Source organism: Halyomorpha halys, unplaced genomic scaffold, assembly GCF_000696795.3.
Source record: "Halyomorpha halys isolate HHAL.00 unplaced genomic scaffold, Hhal_1.1 Scaffold122.1, whole genome shotgun sequence".
Classification (NCBI taxonomy): domain Eukaryota; kingdom Metazoa; phylum Arthropoda; class Insecta; order Hemiptera; family Pentatomidae; genus Halyomorpha; species Halyomorpha halys.
This window is the reverse complement of record NW_027116215.1, coordinates 223934-243814: the sequence shown is the minus strand read 5'-3', so window position 1 is coordinate 243814 and position 19881 is coordinate 223934. Positions and strand designations below refer to the sequence as shown.

The 19881-nt window shown below is 35.3% G+C and overlaps 2 protein-coding genes across 4 annotated transcripts in view; both read left to right on the top strand.

The window, feature by feature from the left end:
• The window catches only part of LOC106678077 (uncharacterized), a 19712-nt gene extending 321 nt beyond the window's left edge, over positions 1-19391 (top strand). Inside the window, exons 2-9 of one of the 3 annotated variants that reach the window (XM_014416371.2) lie at positions 636-755; positions 14163-14378; positions 17088-17178; positions 17258-17304; positions 17452-17493; positions 17567-17678; positions 19083-19186; positions 19272-19391. In XM_014416371.2, the coding sequence (XP_014271857.1) occupies positions 14307-14378; positions 17088-17178; positions 17258-17304; positions 17452-17493; positions 17567-17678; positions 19083-19186; positions 19272-19301 (498 nt within the window). In that variant the 5' untranslated portion in view covers positions 636-755; positions 14163-14306 and the 3' untranslated portion in view covers positions 19302-19391. Of the gene's footprint in view, positions 1-635; positions 756-10983; positions 11035-13990; positions 14379-17087; positions 17179-17257; positions 17305-17451; positions 17494-17566; positions 17679-19082; positions 19187-19271 lie in introns of those variants that run through there. The other 2 variants (XM_024361129.2, XM_067053056.1) reach the window with 2 other exon arrangements.
• Positions 7917-8411, top strand: LOC136797183 (uncharacterized). The gene has a single exon (XM_067053044.1). The coding sequence runs from the start codon at positions 7917-7919 to the stop codon at positions 8409-8411; it is 495 nt and encodes a 164-aa protein (XP_066909145.1).
• Positions 19392-19881: the final 490 nt, after the last annotated feature.

The following is a 19881-nucleotide window of genomic DNA, read 5'->3' as shown; positions in this document are numbered from 1 at the left end:
GAAAAACTAATCCGCGAAAAACAAACCCGAGTTGCTAAGGCGAATAATAGACCCATAGTATATATACTACAACGCTATAAGAAGGGACCACTAGCTGTAACTCTTATTTGTTTGTATTTTTTATAATTTATAAGAATTATAAAAAAATATATATATTTTTTAGGTGAATAAATTTTATTATATAAAAGGAAGATAGTGAGCGTGCTGTCAAAAGAACTCAAATAGCAAACTAGTGATATAACAAATAGAAAAGTATTTAATGTTTCGCGACACTTTGCAGGGCTTCCTAAATGAAGGAAACCTGGAGAGCTGTTGACCGCACCCACACCAGCTTCCTTTTATACACTCTGCATCCTCAATCAAATCTTCTAATAAATATTTTTACATTTGAAATGTTAAAAAAGCTCCAACTGTAGTTCTCCAAACTACAGCTCATGGGTGAAAGTTTACTTTAGTTACATTGTAAAATTTAGAAAGTAAGTAAATCATACAAAATAATAACCAGACATATTTATTTAACTACCAATTGACTCTATGGTAGTCGCCTGTAATCTGAGAGATGACCTAGGGACTTTTTTCAGAGTAGCTAAGGTCTTTCCAATTTTGTTAACCCTTAACTCATGGTATCGTTCTAGCATAATCATAATGCTGTTTCGCTGCCTCAAAAAGAAAAGGAAAAACAGAAGACCTATAATATCAGTGGTGAGGGTAAATGATTTTAGAAAAGAAAAAAAATATGACTATACTTCAAAAAGGTATTTTGCTTAATTAAATTACTAAACCAATTTTTATACACAAAATATTATGATAATTAAATTTTGACCCATGACTACAATATGTTATATTACCTACGTTCAATATTTTCATGTATTGTTTTATTTTTTGTAGATATTTTGATGAAATACATTTATATTTTAAATAGATCCTAAGAGATATATATCCTTATTGGTCAGTAAGGAGATATAGATCCTTATAAGTCAGATAGGTTCTAGGAGATATAGATCCTTAAGATCAGATAAATCCTAGAAGATATAGATTCTTATATGTCAGATGGGTACTAAGAGATATAGATAATTTATTAATAGATCCTATAGTTTCCTATAGTTCTGACTTCTCCTTCACTACCTAACAATCCTAGGCGTCTGAAAAGAAGATGGCCTCCAGATTGTCTTTTAGAAGTGTTTTTGGAGTTCTTTTAATGGGTAGATTCTCCACATGTTTGTATCATGTCATAATATCACTTACAGCAAATTTACTTGATGTGTATATTGCCGTGTACGGGGCTTCGGGGTTTCTAAGCCCGATTAGGGGTTCCCCGTACCCGTATTATATTGAAATTTATTCATATATTCATGTAATATATGTATCTGTATTTATATATTTATATTATGTATTTATATTATAAACTGGCCACGTGCACGATAAGGGCTCTGCCTAGACGGTTAATGGTTCCCAGAGGGTGCATACCCTCTGTTATCTATATGTCTTTGTACATTTCTTTAGATCTGTTGCTGACGGGTTTTTGCCTAGGTCCGGCGGTATTATTGGCATGCCGACAAAGGAAATTATTTTAAGTTAAAAAACTCCAGCTGGTGCCTCTCATACATATCAATATATGTATACAGTTGTAAATAATAACAGTTCCTATAGTTCCTAAGAGAAAAAGATCCTTAAAGGTTAGATAGGTCTTGGGAGTATGCCTCACCAAATGGGAAAAGCGAGAACCGGATAAATCGTGTCATGATTAATAGCAGGCACCAAAGTGATATAGAAGATTTGGGGTACAGATTTTCCAATAGAAGGCTGTTGGTTAGGGATGGTAATTAAAGTGTCACCTTAGCAATCTCAAACTGAAGGGCGCAGGCATATCGAGGGGGCTGGATACAACTTTTACAGAGCTATACAGTTTAAGTACCTATTATCGCTGAGGACAGTATCATGGAAGAAATTAAAGCATGGATATGAGTTAGTAATAGACGCTATTGGTCTCTATTGAAAATATTTCGAAATTGAATACTGCTAGAACCCTCAAAATAAGGTGTACTATATGCTACTGCGGCCAATGGTTATCTATGGAAAGAAGTCCTGGACGATTACACTAAATAATGAAAGGTTGTTAAACGTAGAAAGAAAAATTCACCGAATCTTTGGCCTTAAAAAAAGCGGATCACTGGCGGATGAAGAACTGCTGAAGGCTGTATGAAACATTAGCTATTGTTTCATTCATTAAGAGAGCCAAGATAAGGTGGTTGGGGAACGTACAGCATAGTAGGCTCCTTAAAAAGAGGGAAGGATACCTTGATGGAAGAAGAATCAGAGGTAGACCTTACCTTGGTTGGCTGTAATATTGTGATTTATAGGCCAAATAAATAGTCCATTTGTAATGTTTTATCAATTAATGTACAAATAGTTTCCTCAACCACGACTTAAGAAGTTGTACGACGGTGGCAGGTGGACCCCGGAAGAAGATGTGTTTTACTTATTCAAGGAACGTCGAGCCCATGGGCAATCAGAAGGTGAGTTTGCCGAGAAGCTTCTTCTGTTATATAATAGGCTGACGGAGAAGATGATGGAGACATCCGGACCAACAGAGGGAGCCCAAAAGATGGAATTTTTAAGAGGAGTGTTGAAGGTACAGCTCAACCACTACTTAGACCGTCCGGGTTCACTGCCCACGGACCGCGATTTCCTGGAGTGTGCCCACGACCTGGTCGACGCGAGGGAGCGCATTGAAGCTCGCTTCGGAAAACCGGAAGCGGATTGGACGGAGTTTAAGTCGCCGAGGATGCGTCAACGCAGCCCTACCAGGTGGATCAATCGTTATAAAATCTAAACAGGATCCCGGAATCGAAACCAGGGCGAGTACATACGAGGGTTTGTCGACAATATTAGTCCGCACCCCCGCATCGATCACGAAACCGCGCTAGAAAATATATTTGCGGAATTCACCAACCCAGGGCGGAACTGCTATGTTTATGTGGGGAATAGACTGATCGAGAAAAAATTGAAACGGTTATGGCGACAAGAGAGGGTGGGAATGGGGTACTCACTGATTAGATGTCTCCGTCAAGTAGATACGCTTACGGAACCGGAGGCACAACAAAGACTCGTTACTGAACACCACTCTGGCAAAACGAACCACTGGGAAATCGAGGATACCCTTCGCGCGCTAAAATTGCTGTATTTCTGGAAGAATATGGGCCTCACCGTGCGGGATTGTATAGCGCGATGCGAAGTCTGCCAACGAGCAAAGTACCAGCGACAACCTCCAGTAGCGGAACAGGTAGTCACACCGACCGCGATAGAACCCCTAAGATCGGTACAAGTCGATATCTATTCCAACGAGGGACAGTCTTGGTTAACGGCGATCGACCCGTTTAGTAAGCTCGCAATGGCCTATCCGATCGAGGCCAAAACACCCCGAGCAGTTTGGGAAGGAATGCTGCAATGGTGCGCTATCTACGGTGTTCCGGACGAAGTCATTTCAGATTGCGGGAGAGAATTTGATAACGCCATAATCCGAGATGAGAGTAAAGCATTAGGCATCAATTGGCGGTTGAACACCCCACATCACATCAAGGGGAGGGTCGCCGTGGAACGTCTACATAACCCAATCGGGGAACACTTACGGCTTCTCAAGTTAGAACGCAATCTCGCCCCATTCGAGGCTATGCAATCATAGCCTATAATACCATTCACGCAGCAACGGGACTATCGCCTGTCGAAATCGTTTTTGGACATGGACGAAGGGATAGAGGGGACCTCATTACGGTTAACAACAACGATCTATGAACCAGACTAAACCTAGCGAGGGTAGGGCGCCAAGAAACATGGGCAAAAGTGAGAGAAAAACTAATCCGCGAAAAACAAACCCGAGTTGCTAAGGCGAATAATAGACCCATAGTATATATACTACAACGCTATAAGAAGGGACCACTAGCGTTGGGAACTATAGTGTACAGGCGACTACGAACAGCTCGTAATAAAACAGCTGCGCGGTACGAGGGTCCGTACAAGGTTATCACCATTCGGGAGAATAATTTATTCACCATCAGGGATGTAAGTTACCCATTTCGGTCACGTACGGTACACCTTGAGGAGCTTCGAGTACCTCACATAATGCCTCAAACCGAGCCGGATGGCAGCGCTCAGCCTGGACCATCTCACAGCTAGGAAGTTATTTTTTCTCTTTTGTTCCCTCTAAATTTAATTGTTAGGTTAAGTCATAGGTTAAGTTATACTCTAAGTTCAGTGTGGCTAATTTTTTTTTTTTGTTCTTTTCTTTTATCTTTTCCTGTACATCGAGTGAATTTTTATTTCTTATGTAAAACAGGGTACCAGGTTCATTTCACTTTTACTTCACATTTATTTATTTTTCTTTAGAGTTCCTCCATAGGAAGGAACTGGAGGGAGGGAGTTAGCGGTATAACAATAAGAACCACGTACTAATAGGATTAGCTATCTTTAAGTTTAATAAACCATGTGTTTTAGATACCATATGATTGTATTAATAAAGGTTAGTTATTGAGATACTCTTGTATTGTTACTCTGCCCGAACCCCTTTTTATTTTGATTAATCCTTTCAGTCTAATCGTAAGTCACACACAATTTTATGTACACAAAATTCTTCTTTTGGCCGTAGGCATTTTAAGGACTTAGGATAGGTCTTCTGTGAGCGGGGGTATAATTTATCACACTGAGTGGGGGGGCGGGCTACTCCGCTGGTTGTGAATACGGAGAATGTATTGTAACTATTTATAAAACAATGTGGTAATGAGTCGCTACTGAACCACCTTTGAAGTTTGATGGAAGAATTCTTCTTTGGATTGTTTTTAAAGAATAAAAACCTTTATCTACTAAAGTCATGATCACTCTTGCTGTTATAAAAATACATGCTAAAGTTATTACACATTCAACTAATGATGGAGATAACGGAAATAAAGATAAGCGCGTTGGCTATAACTCTTATCACCAGATGATTGTTTAAACCGTTATTAGATACACTCGTCATTTTGATAAAAGCACTGATTTTTTTCCTTTTATTGGTTAAATTATTAGGCCATTATAAGAATCAATTTAGCAATTTATCGTCATTGTTCCACAGATTGGTAATAATTGGAAAATAATCAAAGTATAATTGTAAGTTTTTTACTTGACGGTAAAGGGAGGAAGAGGTATGGGGTATACTGGGGGACTCTTCCAGGGCGAGTATCGTCTGGGGGGAGAGGTTATTCCTTTCGTAGGCGTGGCGTCCGGTGCGCCATATTTCACAGTTAAGAGTTGTTCCCATATGCCTGAAATGGCAGGAGAAAAAAAATAAAATTAGAGTTACTCAGCACAATGCTCTTATTTTGTTGTTAATATTGATCTTTTAAATTAGTATTAATTTTAATTTACTTGTTGTTGTAAACATTAAATATTTTTAAAAAATGTTTATTGGTCTTAATTTGTTTTTAATAAACAAATTTCTCCAACTCCGCCAATGGAAATAGCTACGCTAGGGCCATTGCCAGTCCCAAGCCTGGATAAAGGAGGAGGGTTAATTCATGGGCCGACTCCCCATGAATTGTAAAAACCATATTGTTACGAACACTCAACGAAGCCATATTGTTACGAACACTCAACGAAGCCATATTGTTACGAACACGCAACGAAGCCGTATTGTTACGAACACTCAACAAAGCCATATTGTTACGAACACTCAACGAAGCCTCGGATATAGGATTGATTCACGGCAACGACATGGACCGCGGAAACGGACATATAAAATAGGAACCTGGAACGTACGTACTTTATACAGAGCTGGGGCTCTTAAAGAGCTTATTAATGTGTCAGATAAGGCCTCTTTGCACATCTTGGCAATACAGGAGATGAGATGGACTGGAAAAGGTTAGATAAAGAGCAAAAATTTTATAACGCTATATAGTGGAAGCGAAAATAAGCATGAATTGGGAGTTGCTTTTATGGTCGCGAATCGAATAAAATCCTCAATCTTCGATTTCCAACCAATTAATAAAAAGCTATGCACACTACGCATTAGGGGCCATTTCCGGAACATTAGTTTGATATGTGTTCATGGCCCTACAGAAGAGAAGGATGAAGAGGAGAAAGATATTTTCTATGAGCAACTAGAAGAAGCATATAGCACATGTCCCAGTTACGATATGAAAATAGTGTTGGGAGACTTTAACGCACAGGTTGGTAAGGAAAAAGATCCACCATAGGAGTTCATAGCTTACACCGCAGAACTAATGACAATGGGTACAGATTGGTAAGCTTTGCAACGTACAAATCTATGGCTGTTATGAGTACTATGTTCCCTCATAAAAATGTCCATAAAGAAACATGGCACTCTCCGAATGGCACTACAGCAAGTCAAATTGATCACGTGCTGGTATCCTCCAAAAACTTTAACTGTATAAATGATATAAGGTCGTATAGATGATATGATGTTAACACGGATCATTACCTCATTATGATGAAACTCCACCAAAGAATAAAATGTTCTGCAAAGAAACAACAAATACGACATGAGCAGATGAACACAGAAGGCATAAAGACAGAAGAAATAGTAACTTAATTTCTGTGAGAAGTTTTATGAGTTCGTCATTAGCGGAACAGTTGGTGAAGCTACGGCGACAAGTGAAAGTAGGTGGAGGTATATCAAGGTAGGATTGGCCCAGACTGCTAAAGAAGTGTATGGAGAAAAAACAAGACATTCCCGTAACTATTGGTTTGAGGAATAATGTGTACAGGCTATCCAGAAGCGGGATGAAAAAAGATTAATGTGGATTAGTCGAAAGACACGACTCAGTTACAAGGAGTACAAAGATGCCAGGATGCACACGAAGAGATTAGTTAGAAGCAAGAAGAGGGAAGCATTAAGGAAACAAATTGAGGGAATTGAAAATTAAAATAAAAAGAAATGGGTCCCGCAAGTTCTACAAAATGGTGAATAACATTAAGTGTGGACCGATTAGGAGAACCAACCTAATCAAAGACGACCATGGCAACATACTTATGGTTGAAGAAGAAGTGCAAGAAAGGTGGCGGCAATATTTCAAGAGCCTATTGAACCCGAGAGAAGCAGAGAATTGTCTGGAAGATCGTGTACAATCACCAGTGGGTATTAATGATAAAGATTTGGAAGCCATTCCACCCGATGTAGAGGACATCGAAGACATCTTGTCTAAACTTAAAAAAAATAAATCACCCGGTAATGATGGACTCCCAGCAGAATTGTTTAAAGCAGGGCATCACGAAGTCGCTAGGGAGCTACAGAACCTGATAGCTCAGATATAGGAAGAGGAAACCATACCGAAGGAGTGGAATGAGGCGGCAGTAGTGCCTATATACAAGAAGATGGAGGATTCAACGATATGCAGCAACTGTTTAGTTTGATTAGTTTGCTTAACACTGCATATAAAATTTTTTCTATATCCCTGTATAATAGGCTCTTGCCGTATGTCGAACCTAAACTGGGTGATTATCAAGGTGGGTTCCGGCCCAATAGGTCTAATATTGATCAAATCTTCGCACTGAGGCAAATCTCTGAGAAGATGAAAGAACATCAGCAGACAACTTGCATGCTATTCATTTACTTTCGAGCTGCCTATGATACAATCGTAAGGAGTGAGCTCATAGTGGCTATGCGTGAACTGGGGCTTCCTAATAAACTCACCCGACTAGTAAAATGCACAATGGTGAGTGGGTTATCAGAGCCTTTTGAAGTGGAATGTGGCCTAAGACAGGGTGACCCAATAGCCCCTCTCCTGTTTAATATATCTACAAGCAATCATAAATAGAGCAGGAATAAGTCAGGAAGGAACAATATTTACAAAGATGACCCAAGTTCTGGCCTATGCAGATAGTAGATCAGTAGATCCCTGCAGAGCATTAGGACTGCTTTTGAAGCAATGGATGTCGAAGCAAAAAGGATGGGCCTGCATATTAATAAGGAAAAAACCAAGATTATGCTGTTGGGTGAGAAGCCTCTGGACCAGAATATGAGTCACCTGGAAATGGACCCCTATAATTTCGAAGAGGTAAGAAGTTTTACTTACCTTGGCTCTATTAGCAACGAGAACCAGGACGAAGAAGAAGAAGTTAAAAGGAGAATTGCTGCTGGAAATAGAGCTTATTTCTCCATTGTAAGGCTAATTAAATGCAGACTTGTTAGTCGTACCACCAAGTTCACCCTTTACAAAACGTTGATAAGGCCAGTCGTCACATACGGTGGAGAAACTTGGAAGCTAAGTAATAAAAGCATTAACCTGCTAGACAGGTTTGAAAGAGTAATTCTGAGAAGAATCTTAGGGCCCGTATGCGAATTGGAAATTGGCGAAGAAGAAAAAATGGTGAACTTTTTGGGCTCTGAGCAAGATAACAACCACAGTAAGTATAGAACATAACTGTGGTTGTTATCTTGTTCTGTTCTTAGCCCTGAAGAAGGCTAGAAACTTTAGCCGAAACGTTGGCACGATAAAATAGGTTACACCATCTTATTTGTGTTTCTCTTTGACCGCACCCCCAACCATCTTCTCCTCGTACGGCATCCACGGTAAACTATCTCTCATAATAATTGAGAAATATTTCCTTCTTTTACCATGTTAAAACGATATAACATGTAACATAGCTGAGAGTCTGTTACTAGGTATGTTAAATGGAGAATGACGTTACGAAACAGACCAGCTGAGCTTGTCACCGTTTTATTTGTTGTCGTGTTAGGTTACTTACTCATAGTTTGTGTTTTGTTTTTGTTTTTTCCTTTGTCTTTTGTTTTAGACTTTTTAAAAAAATACAATCAGTAGCCAAACATTTACACTTCTACTTTTCACTTATTTTAGGTATGTTGAAATAAATTACTGTAATCAAAACTTAGAAGTAAACAATAACATGAAGTTTTGGAAGGAAAGGTTAATAAACAAGTTGCTCAGAAAATTTGCTAGGAGCTCTTATCATTTAACATGACTTTAAATAGGGCTACTCACAATGCTATACTTATAACATTTAACATAATATCATGAATACCCCTATTTAGCCCTAGAGAGGCCATTTACACCCTCCGTGAACTCTTGAAGCCTGAGGGAAAGGATTTTCTTAAATACCTTACCTTTTGTATCCAATAAACAAATTGGAGGACAGGTTGACGGGTCTTCCAGTCTTCCCTTACCCTTTGGAATAAGTACGAGGCGCTGTCTCTTCGGAATTGAGCCTTCACGGATGCAGGAATTGAAGAGATCGATGAAAAGATCCGGTTGTATCCTGAGAGCCACCTTCAGAGCTACATTGGGAATTCCGTGCAATCCTGGTGCGCTGCCATGTTGTAGGTCTGAGGCGATGTCCTCTATCTTTTTCTGCGAGATTTGAGGAAAATCCGTTGTATACATATTTTCTATACATTCAATAGTATTCTATTCACACTTGGAATAGTGCTCTGATAATATTATCCACAACATTCGATCTTGTTAGGGGCTGCATCGTGCATTTACTTAATTTCTTAATCGCTATTTTGTAAGGCCTATCCCATGGGTCTGCATCCACATCATCACAAAGTTCTCTCAAGCACCGTCGTTTACTTTCTTTAAAATCTTATCGGAGGTTCCTTTTTGCTCTCTTGAACTCTTCCTGAAGCACAGAAAACTCCGGAAGACTTCTCGCTCGCTGGTAACGTCTTCTTGCTTGGTTGCAACACCGGCGAAGATCAGCAATAGTATCCGTCTACCAGTACACTGGGGAATGATGTTTACTATACTTTGAACGAGTCATAGCTGCATCACAAGATCCAGGTATAAAATAGGTTAGCATACGCGCCTTTTCCCCGGCTGACCCTTTTTAATTCACATTCATCCTCTAGCATTACAGTGAACGAACCGTCATAAAACGTTTTCGTGTTGTAGCCAATGGTTCCCAATCGGCAACTCTTCTTTCTTGTAGGCGTATCCAGTGTAATCAATATAGTCTGGTAATCACTGTGTGTATAAAATCCACAAACCTTTCAAGAAGCGATCCGTTGCAGGCGACCACTGACAAACGTCAAATCAATGTTAGATGATCTTCCTTCTCTAGTGACCATCGGGTTTGTTCCGGTGTTCATAAGGATCATACCACTTATTTGGGCAAAAGCTGTCGGAAGAACTTTACCACGTCGATTTGTTATCATACATCCCCATTCCGTACCCATGCGTTGAAATCACAAGCTATAATTGCTGGATTATTGCAACTAGCCTCTAAGACAATGTGATCCAACAAATTCGCATAGTCTTCGATTGTGATTCTGGGTAGGCGTAACAGCTAAAAATGTAGACATTATTGATCTTCGCCCATACAAAGCCGGAGTGCGATGCAGTATTCACTCCCTGGATAGCTTGGGAATCACAAGCCCAAATAGCAGCTTTACCACTGATATCGGATACCACGATCCAGATTATTGTATTGTTCACAGAGAATAGCGACGTCGATGTGCTGTTCACGAATAATTTGATGAAGGAGATTCTGGGCAGTTGGGGTGATAAGCATCATTTAGAAGTGGTTCGTTCATAAGTATCCGATTGAGAGTCGATGTCATCCAAACCTACATTTAAAATTTCACAAAGAAGATTGTCCAATATCCGTGGGCGAAGGGACCATGTATGAAATATTCATCATCATCATAATCATTTTATCCCCTTTACCGCTAGCGCAGTGTGGAGTTTGTATGAAATAGTGCTGAAATAAAACAAAGTTTCCTAAGCTAAGGATCGACCTTATTCACAGTCAAGGAACTCTTGCCGGGTTGCGCCGCAAACACCACTGGCACTACATGTGCCGATCAATTGGTACGGCCCTACAAACATCCCTATCATGTCATTCTGCGAAATATGACAAGTAGTTCACCATTGTCCACCCAGAAGTTTCCTGCATCCCAAAATCACTGTTATTGTACGTCCACGTTGATAAGTTTATTTGGAAAGTGTAGCAGTAGTCATGGATATCTTCATGACTACCGAGGATACCATCGGGGATGGTAAGCTTAGCTGGATGTCATGCTAGGAGGTGAGTTATCCATAATCTGTAACAAGTAAGAGGTTAACGATAGTAAATTAAATACACAATGATAAACGGCAGGCTTTAACAAAAAAAGTTTTCATCAGAGGGGGGGGGGGAAGAAATATCGAATTCTTGTTAGTTAAGATTGCATAAAAACAAACCTGTATTATTTTATACTTGATAACTGGGTTTGAATTTTTAGTATTTGAGCTATATAAAAATTATATTGTATAACATTTATATTTGTAGCTATAATGTACAAATGAACACTTTTATCCTCCCTTTATTCTAATAGCCACATTAGATTGATTCACATTCCTCATCTACAAGAAGAGGAGGACAGTATTGCTTGGCAATGTCTCCTTACTCCTTAGTTGTGATACTATCATAACGTCCTTACTGCTCAAGTGCTGTCATATATTATATAAGTATTCCAGTTGATGTATCTGGTACTTACCCATTCATACTTGTAATAAGCAAATGTAATGTATGAAGTCTTCTGAGATCTATCATATAATACTATATTAATACTATATATATCATATAATACTATATATATAGATCTATCATTGAATATTTTAATAGGTGTTGTAGCAAATTTGACTTCATTTTATCGTTTACAAATTAATATCATATGATGTGACATTACAATCCCATCTATATGTCACTATTGTATGCATGTACGTATGTATATATATATTAATAAGTACAATGAATCATTTTATCATTTATTATTTCATTCTGGGAACATATGAGGATGTGTACAGCAAAACTTTACTTTTATTTTGTTTTTAAATTGAGATGGCAATTGTTATTATTACTATCATGTCTTTACACCGAAAGGAAAAACTTTAAATATATTTCTACTGATACTTAAACTTATTTTTTAATTTAAAAATCAAATGTTACAAAACTCTCTTCAATCAGTGTGATTCAAAATGGCACTGCTTAACATTTGTTTCTCACATTCAATTACTTAATTTATTCTCATCATGACCTCTACAGATTCAATATCTTAATTAGCCTCTATACTCTTAAATGAAAATATTTCAAATATTAAATCATTCTTCAGCATGTTTATTGTTTGAAAAACTGTTTTTTTTTTTTTTTTTGTTTTTTTAAATATTATCCAAGACTTTAGGAATTCAAATTTTAAGCAAGTCGTGATTAAGCTGGACAAATAAAATTTTTAGCTGTAAAATTTGCCTTTTATTTATAATCTTAAATCTAATTGCACGGAATCCTTGTTGTGGCAAGCTGCTCACTTTTTTACCTGTGACCTGGGCCCTGTGCCCTTTTAATGAGGCTCCATTAACTTCAATCCTAATGTTGCCTTTGGGAAAGCAAGCTGCTACTTAAAAGGGTACTGTTTTATGTCCAACACCAAACAAGTAAACAAGTTTGGTTAACAGGTCTTCGGAATCTGTTTAAATATTGTTAAGATGTATGATTATGATTAACTATTTCTATGGTTTGTTTAAATTAATCAATTATGTATTAATTTTCCTTCCTCTCAGATTAATAGAATGATATCTACGTCCCAACAAAAAATCGAGAATATGTAGATGATTTTACTCATCCAAAAATTTTCTAAAAATTCATGTATAGAAGAGAATTGGTTGTTGAGCTAATTTGACGAATCTTGGTCTCTTTTGTGCTTTTCTAAATCAGTCTACCAAGAAAATAATTTGAGTCATTATTACTTTTTCTAGAAAATAATGTTTTTAACTCCAAGGCAAGTTCTAAGCTCTTTATTATTTTGCAGCCCTACTTTATTGTCAGTAAGTTGGATTCACTTGGAACTTTTAACTCTATGACTTTAAATACTTTGTTTCATTGTTATCTAACCAAAATAAATTTGTGATGTACATAACCATATAGCCAAAATGTGGTTATGTAGTATATTGTAATAAGTTTCTCTTGGGTGAAACAATAATAGGATGCCTCATTATTGTCCAATAGTTTTATGTTCTGTTCATACTTTTGGGCTATATTTTGGCTACGTTATTATTTCTTACCAATTAGTCTGTCCTTGCCGAACTCTCAAATTGATTTGCTAATATTTTATATGTAATTTGATAAATTGTATCATAATTTGATGCTGTATATTGACTAAAATAAGCAACATGCTAAATTTTTACATGAAAATATTGCAATAGAGCTGATTCAGGAACACTCAGACAGATTTGCTTATATTTTATATATAATTTGATAAATAGTATCATAATTTGATGCTACAATAAGCAGCTTACAAAATGTTCACATGAAAATGTAATAGAGTTGATTCAGCACAAATATCTGTGGTTATTTTATTCTTCCAAACAACCAATATAACAATTTTTAGTCTAATTAAATGCAATATTACCAAATTAAATCAGGTAGTGCCACAAGTTTTTGGAATTTGTTGGGGAAGGTTCAATGTAATCTTCTTTATGCTTGTAAATACAGGTGGCTACAGTTCCTTCAAAATGTCAATATATATTATAAAATTCAATATATATTATCAATATTTTAAAAGAAAAATAGTTTCCATATTTTAGGATAATATGATCTCTGACCTCTGTAACAGCTTTTTTTTCTAGTTGGTTGTTAGAGCATTTTCCAAAAGCTACAATTCCACAGGTTGCTAATATGCGCTTGAATATATTATTGAAGAATATTTTTCTATAATCCAAGACATAACATTTGTTATTTATATTATCAACTACGGATCGATTCAGAGATTGAAAGTCTGTAGCTGTTCCAATATTAATAAAGAATGTCTTTGATTTAATGATGAAAACCCCAGACAATGGAGTGTGATGAAGACTTTGATAATTGCTATAATAATCATTAGACAAGAAACATTATTTATTAAGTACTGAACAAAGGATTGCTTTGTACGGTGAAGTAAGCTTAACACCACAGCAAAATGTTTTCAGATACGAGAAAAGAATTCACATGTTAAAAGAAATTTGAAAACCTTAAAAAGAATCTTTAATTGAACAATGTAATAGCATTTAACTTACTTTTGCGTTGTACAGAAAATTATTTTTAGAAACTTTTATACATAAAAATTTTTAAATATAGATTGTAAGTAAATAGATTATTTGTTTACTAACTATTTAATATATAATGGATGTTATTTCTTTTAGTCATTAGTTGGTTGAATTGCTGACATGCTTAATGACTTCACGTATAAGATGGCACCAGACCTGCATGGAGGGGGAATTATATGCTAAGAAGACTATTCTTCTTTCTTTTGTTGCATTAATTTTTCCGAGCTTCCTTTTTTCATCATGAATTTTTACATTTTGTTTGAAGAAGTACTTATTCCATACGTACAAATGTTTGCAATGACTGTTCTGGGGGTGAGTATTATTAAATGTTTATATTATTTGTTTGTTTTGTATAGACTGTTGAGACATAAACTGTTTAATTTCTCATGTAAACCATCCGTATTTAGAATGTTTAGACTTCAGTTTATTTAGATCTTTTATAAAAACACTAACACAAAACAAATTTATTATATAATTTATACTGTAATAGGATTTGAACATAAACAAATTTCTAAAGTGTACAAGAAGATTTCTCTGAAACTAAATTAGCAATATTTTAGGAACAAAAATATTTACAGTACGTCGGCCAAAAGCTTTAGTCACTATCAAAAGATGTTTGTTCCTTCCATACTATGAAAAGATGTTTGTTCCTTCCATACAGTGGCTATTATCTTCCTTTTCATAATCACAACTTGATTTTTAATGTTATAAAAATTAATTTCAAACCATGGCAACTAATAAAATCATTTGAGCAAGCTGAGGACGATATCACCATTTCTTCCAGCAGCAGAAAAAACTATTTCTTTGTAATAAAATTAACATTTTTCTGTATTTTGAAAATCATGAAAGTGAGAGAATTGGCAAATTTGGAAAGAGCAAAACTTGTTTTATATCATCACCAAAGCAAGACAAAAATTGGAGAATTTTTATTTTCGTCTGTATAAGAATGTGAATTGAAGAAATGTGTAAAGGCCAAAAAGGCCAAACATTTATCAAAAAAAATTTTTGTTAACGATTTAGGAAAAATAATTTCTCAACAAAGCAGCTCTTTCTGTCATATTGAATAGAAGAGTAAAAACCGGCTTTGCTAAACAATATTAAGCTTTTTGACATTCTTTTTCCTGTTTTCAGACCTAACTCTAGGATGGACAGGTTAAAAAAATCATATGAAAGGATGGCTTGGGTCCTGGGGAGGAAGTATATAATTTGTTTTGTAAAATAGGTTACACCTACTTATTTGTGTTTCTCTTTGACCGCACCCCCTACCATCTTCTCTCTTATAAGTCATCCACGGTGAACTATCTCTCATAATTAATTTGTTTTTCTCTTTGGTCAAGAAAAATTTAAGAATGGCAATTATGTAAACTTTAAAGAGTTAAAAAGGAATTAATTAAATATGTTTAGAATTAATATTAAGAAAAAAATAACATAAAATTATTAGAGGAGAATAAATTAGTAAAAAGTATTTTATGTAATACCTTATTGAGAGGGAGATTTTTAATTTTATTACCACCGTACTTGCATAATGCACGAGCATCCTTTCAATAAACGCAATTAGTACACATTGCACAGAGCAATCATAACGTTGCTATCACTGTTCTCCGAGCCCTTACCCTTACAGATAAATCATCAGTCATTCCCAGGACAACCATGCTCATATAATCATATAATGCTATAAATTCTCTCTTTAATATTGTTTCATGCAAAGTTGTACATAGTATGTGTGGATATTTTCTTGGAGTTTTGTTGCAGGCTGGTGGGTTTTACTTTTCCAAATAATCAAGTCATTGATTGTTGTAGTATTAGATATTGAATAGAAAATGACCGTTAGCAATAAATAGTTCATATTGAAAGGAAATGAAAACTGATTTTAAAATTAGTAATAGGGAAGGTTCTCGGGGACCAAAAATTATCTTATCTCTTATAATAGAGAGAAAAAATATAGATACATATTGACTCCAAAAGTGAAATGAATGGGTCTTGGTAAGAAGATATTGACCCCGTCCGTTCACTGGAGGATTTAAGGGCAGTGCTCTTAAGACCATTGGAAAACATTATCTAATCATTATATTTAATATTGTTTAGATTAGATCATTAATTTTTTATGCATGTATTAAAAAAAAATCATTTTATCTATTCTTGCTAAATAACCATGTTGATTGTGTTAATAGAGATCCTTTGTTCATTTTTTATCCATATAAAATATTTTACAAAAATATATTCCTTACTGTTATCATGCCTCCTTTCTCAACCATCACTTCATGAATGTAAAATTTCTTCAAATCGTATCAAAAGATCACTATATGTATTTCTTTGGAAAATTGGAGTTTAATATTCTTCCTTCTCCAACATTCTGAACAGGGAGGATCAGTTATCCTTTTGATCCCATAGAATTCTATTGATCCTAAAGGTTACCAACCAATTCTAGATCAAGCAACAAGGTTGTAATTTATTCAGAGGGTCTGTCATGAAATAAAACTCTTCCCGCCAATGTCAGATTTGAATCGCGAGGCTTACAAAAGTTTCTTACACTACATGTTGATGTGCCCATTCCGAAGCATCAGAGGATCATGTTTAGTCTTTACAATAAAGGCTTAATGATTTAAGTTGTAAAAGTACAAAGAAATATTTGGTGTACTTAATCATTTGAGGTTTGTAATAACATTATAAATCAGTTATATACTTGTCCCTAGAGAAATAAACTCTAATCATTTATTACTCCAACTATTACAGGATCCAAGAAGTTAAATAATCTGAACCAAACCAATATTAATGAAGTTGAGTCCACTATTGTATAATGAAAGTAAAAAAAAAAAAAAGTGGGCTGAAATCTATGAATGCATTAAACTGAATGTTTTAATCTCGTTTGTATATAAAAAAATCTAAATTAAACAAATAGAACAAAATAGTGTAAATGAGTAACAGGCTCTGAATTACGTTTTACAATTTTAACTATATCTCATATTCAATCAGAATTAAATTAGCATCTTATAAATAAAAATTGCTCTCTATTTTATTTAGATACTGATGCATGAAAATCTCTCCAATTTGATGGAATCAAGTGATAAAACAAATATTAAACCATGGGCTGATAATTGCAAGATTGACTGGAGTAGGTATAAACTATATTTAAGTGATCAATTATTTCTAATAATTAATGAAAAGAATTGATTTTACTTGCAATGTTACAGATATTATTGTGAACATAGCACATGATTCAGATGATGATAGTATCCAAGTAAGTGTAACTCGTTAGGTCCATGTTTCTTCTTAAATAAATGCTTTTGAAACAATTTTTATTGTCCAAAACAATTATAGCTATTTTAATAAAGTTAAAGTTTAATTAATATAATTAACATAAATCCTTATGAGTTTTTTGTTACAGTGCCTGCTTAGCTGTCAAATGAATTCAATTGGAGTAGAAGTGGTATGTTGTTTTGTTCATTTTAGAGATAAATAAAAAATGATTACAACATTAATCCATTTTTATCATAACTAAGGACAAATATGAATTGGATTTGGAACCAACGCCCGTACTCTTTATGAGCTGGATGCTTCGATATTATCAAAGGCCACCTTTTGTGAAAATTGAACAATTTAAGCCAACAAGAGGTTTGATGAAAATTTTTTTTTAAATTTATTTATTTAATGACATTTACAACTGTTATATAAAAATATATCTAATAAATTTGATGTTCGATTATAATGGAACGATAGAGGTTTGCAGAGAAACTACCCTTAGGTATCACTCTAATAACATTTCTAAATTAGGCCAATCTAAATTAACACTTCTCAAGGCCATCTTCTTTTTATGGGCCGTGACAAAGTAAGGAGTATTGAGGATTTTGGATTGGATATGAGAGGATTTCAAAGATTTAGTGGAACTCCAAAGCTCAACTCCATATGTCCAGATAGGCCTTATAGTCATGTAGATCAGTCTTATGTAATGGATTGGAAGTTTAAACCGTTTGTCTAATAAGTGTTGCAATAGTTGGAATTGACATGCAGTTTCCAGTTGTCTTGTACGAGGATTCCAAGTTAGTTGTTTGCCCAAGGTAGTGGGGCTGCTTGACAGGAGTAAGGGCTACAATATTAAAGGATACTGTAGAGTAGTCGGTAGGTTTACAATCAAGGGTAAAGATAATTTATTTTAATCCTCCATTTTTGATACCATTGGTGAAAGGTAAATTATTTAATGACAAGTATTAATATCTTTTTACATAAAAAAAATCTATTTTATTTGTTTTTGTATCCTTTGTAAGTTTAAATATAATTTTTCAATTTACTGAACTGATTCTCTTTTGATATTAAATTATATTACTTAAGAAAATCAGTTGAATTAATTTTTTTTAACTATCTATAATTATAAAATTTACATATATAGGATCTCCAAAGTGCGAAAAAGTATTTTTGAAAATAGTCGAAGGTGTCCCCTATTTCAGCAGTGCTCTCTCTCCTCTCCAATAGCTGAACCACTTTTGAAGAAACATCACAGTTCTGTAGCGTTGAGTAAATGCTGCATTGGTTAATTTAGTAATCATTCCCTCTTCACTCAATATTCGACAGATGTGTGAATCTTCCCCATCCCAGGGTAGGGGGAGAGGGCGTCAATAATATTGATGTTATAATATTAAGGCTTATTGTGATAACATTATATTACTACTTATAAACAATTAACATATTTATAACCTACGCTGTAGAAGTTTTTAAACATTTTTTAGTTAGGCCCTGTCAAGTCTCTCTGAGAGCTTGGGTCCTGAGGATTTTACTCCACCCCTCTGCTCTTTCCTGGCTGAGGGCCTATAAAATTCTGAGGGGTGGTGAAGCACCATAGAGCCCAGATATTGAAACCTTACCTACTAAAGTATTCTTGTTAACTTCTCGTCTAAGTGTTTTGATAGTTAACTGTGGTTTCAATGAATTAAATGTTCTTCAAAAGATGATATAAAACTATTACATATTTTGAACACACAACTCTATAAATTATAATATAACTTCCTGTATTTGGTTTTATAGTTGAAGGGAGCATCAATAGTTTTATAGTTGAAGGGAGTGTAAACAGCCAATTCTGCCAACATGTTACTTCTATAGCTATAGAACAAATCAAAAGAGACAATGAAGTAAGTGAATGTTTTATTGCAGTTGATAACTAAGAGCTTTGAGTAATTTAGGAGGAGTGAATTAATATATTTTTACCTTTTACAGAACAAGGCCAAGAATATAGCTCAACTCTGAGGCTAGTACCCTGGATCTCTATGGATCTATCTTCTAAATGGAATGTTACTCGTTTCTGAAAAGGAGATACATTTATTTCTTAATTTGTCGTCAATACAATAGTTTTAAAGCATTTTCACTTTGATATCAGTCCCTTTAATCAAACTAATATTACATCTTTAAAGTGGAGATTATATAAGCTGTTATGACTTATAACTATTTCTATTTTATTTCATTGCTATTAACTGATTTGTTAAATACAGGCATGATAATAAAACAAGGAGGATCGAGATATTTTAAAGAAAATTCCCTGATACTATAATTTGATGATAACCTTTGTTAGATACAGGTGAATTCAAATAGTATGTACTGAACTTTGAAGTCTTAAATCAGTGGAGATAAAAAAAATTGTTGGGTTCTTTGTAGTAAATTAAAATGATATAGTTAGATATAGATATAGCTAATGAAAAATCAACTGGTGCCCTGGGCAATGCTGATCCTCTCTCGGGCAGTGCTGATCCTGTCCTGGGCAGTGCTGATCCTGTCCTGGGCAGTGCTGATCCTGTCCTGGGCAGTGCTGATCCTGTCCTGGGCAGTGCTG

Bases quoted from the DNA above. Each gene is read 5' to 3' on its own strand.
- LOC136797183 (XM_067053044.1), top strand. From the start codon at position 7,917: ATGGATGTCGAAGCAAAAAGGATGGGCCTGCATATTAATAAGGAAAAA.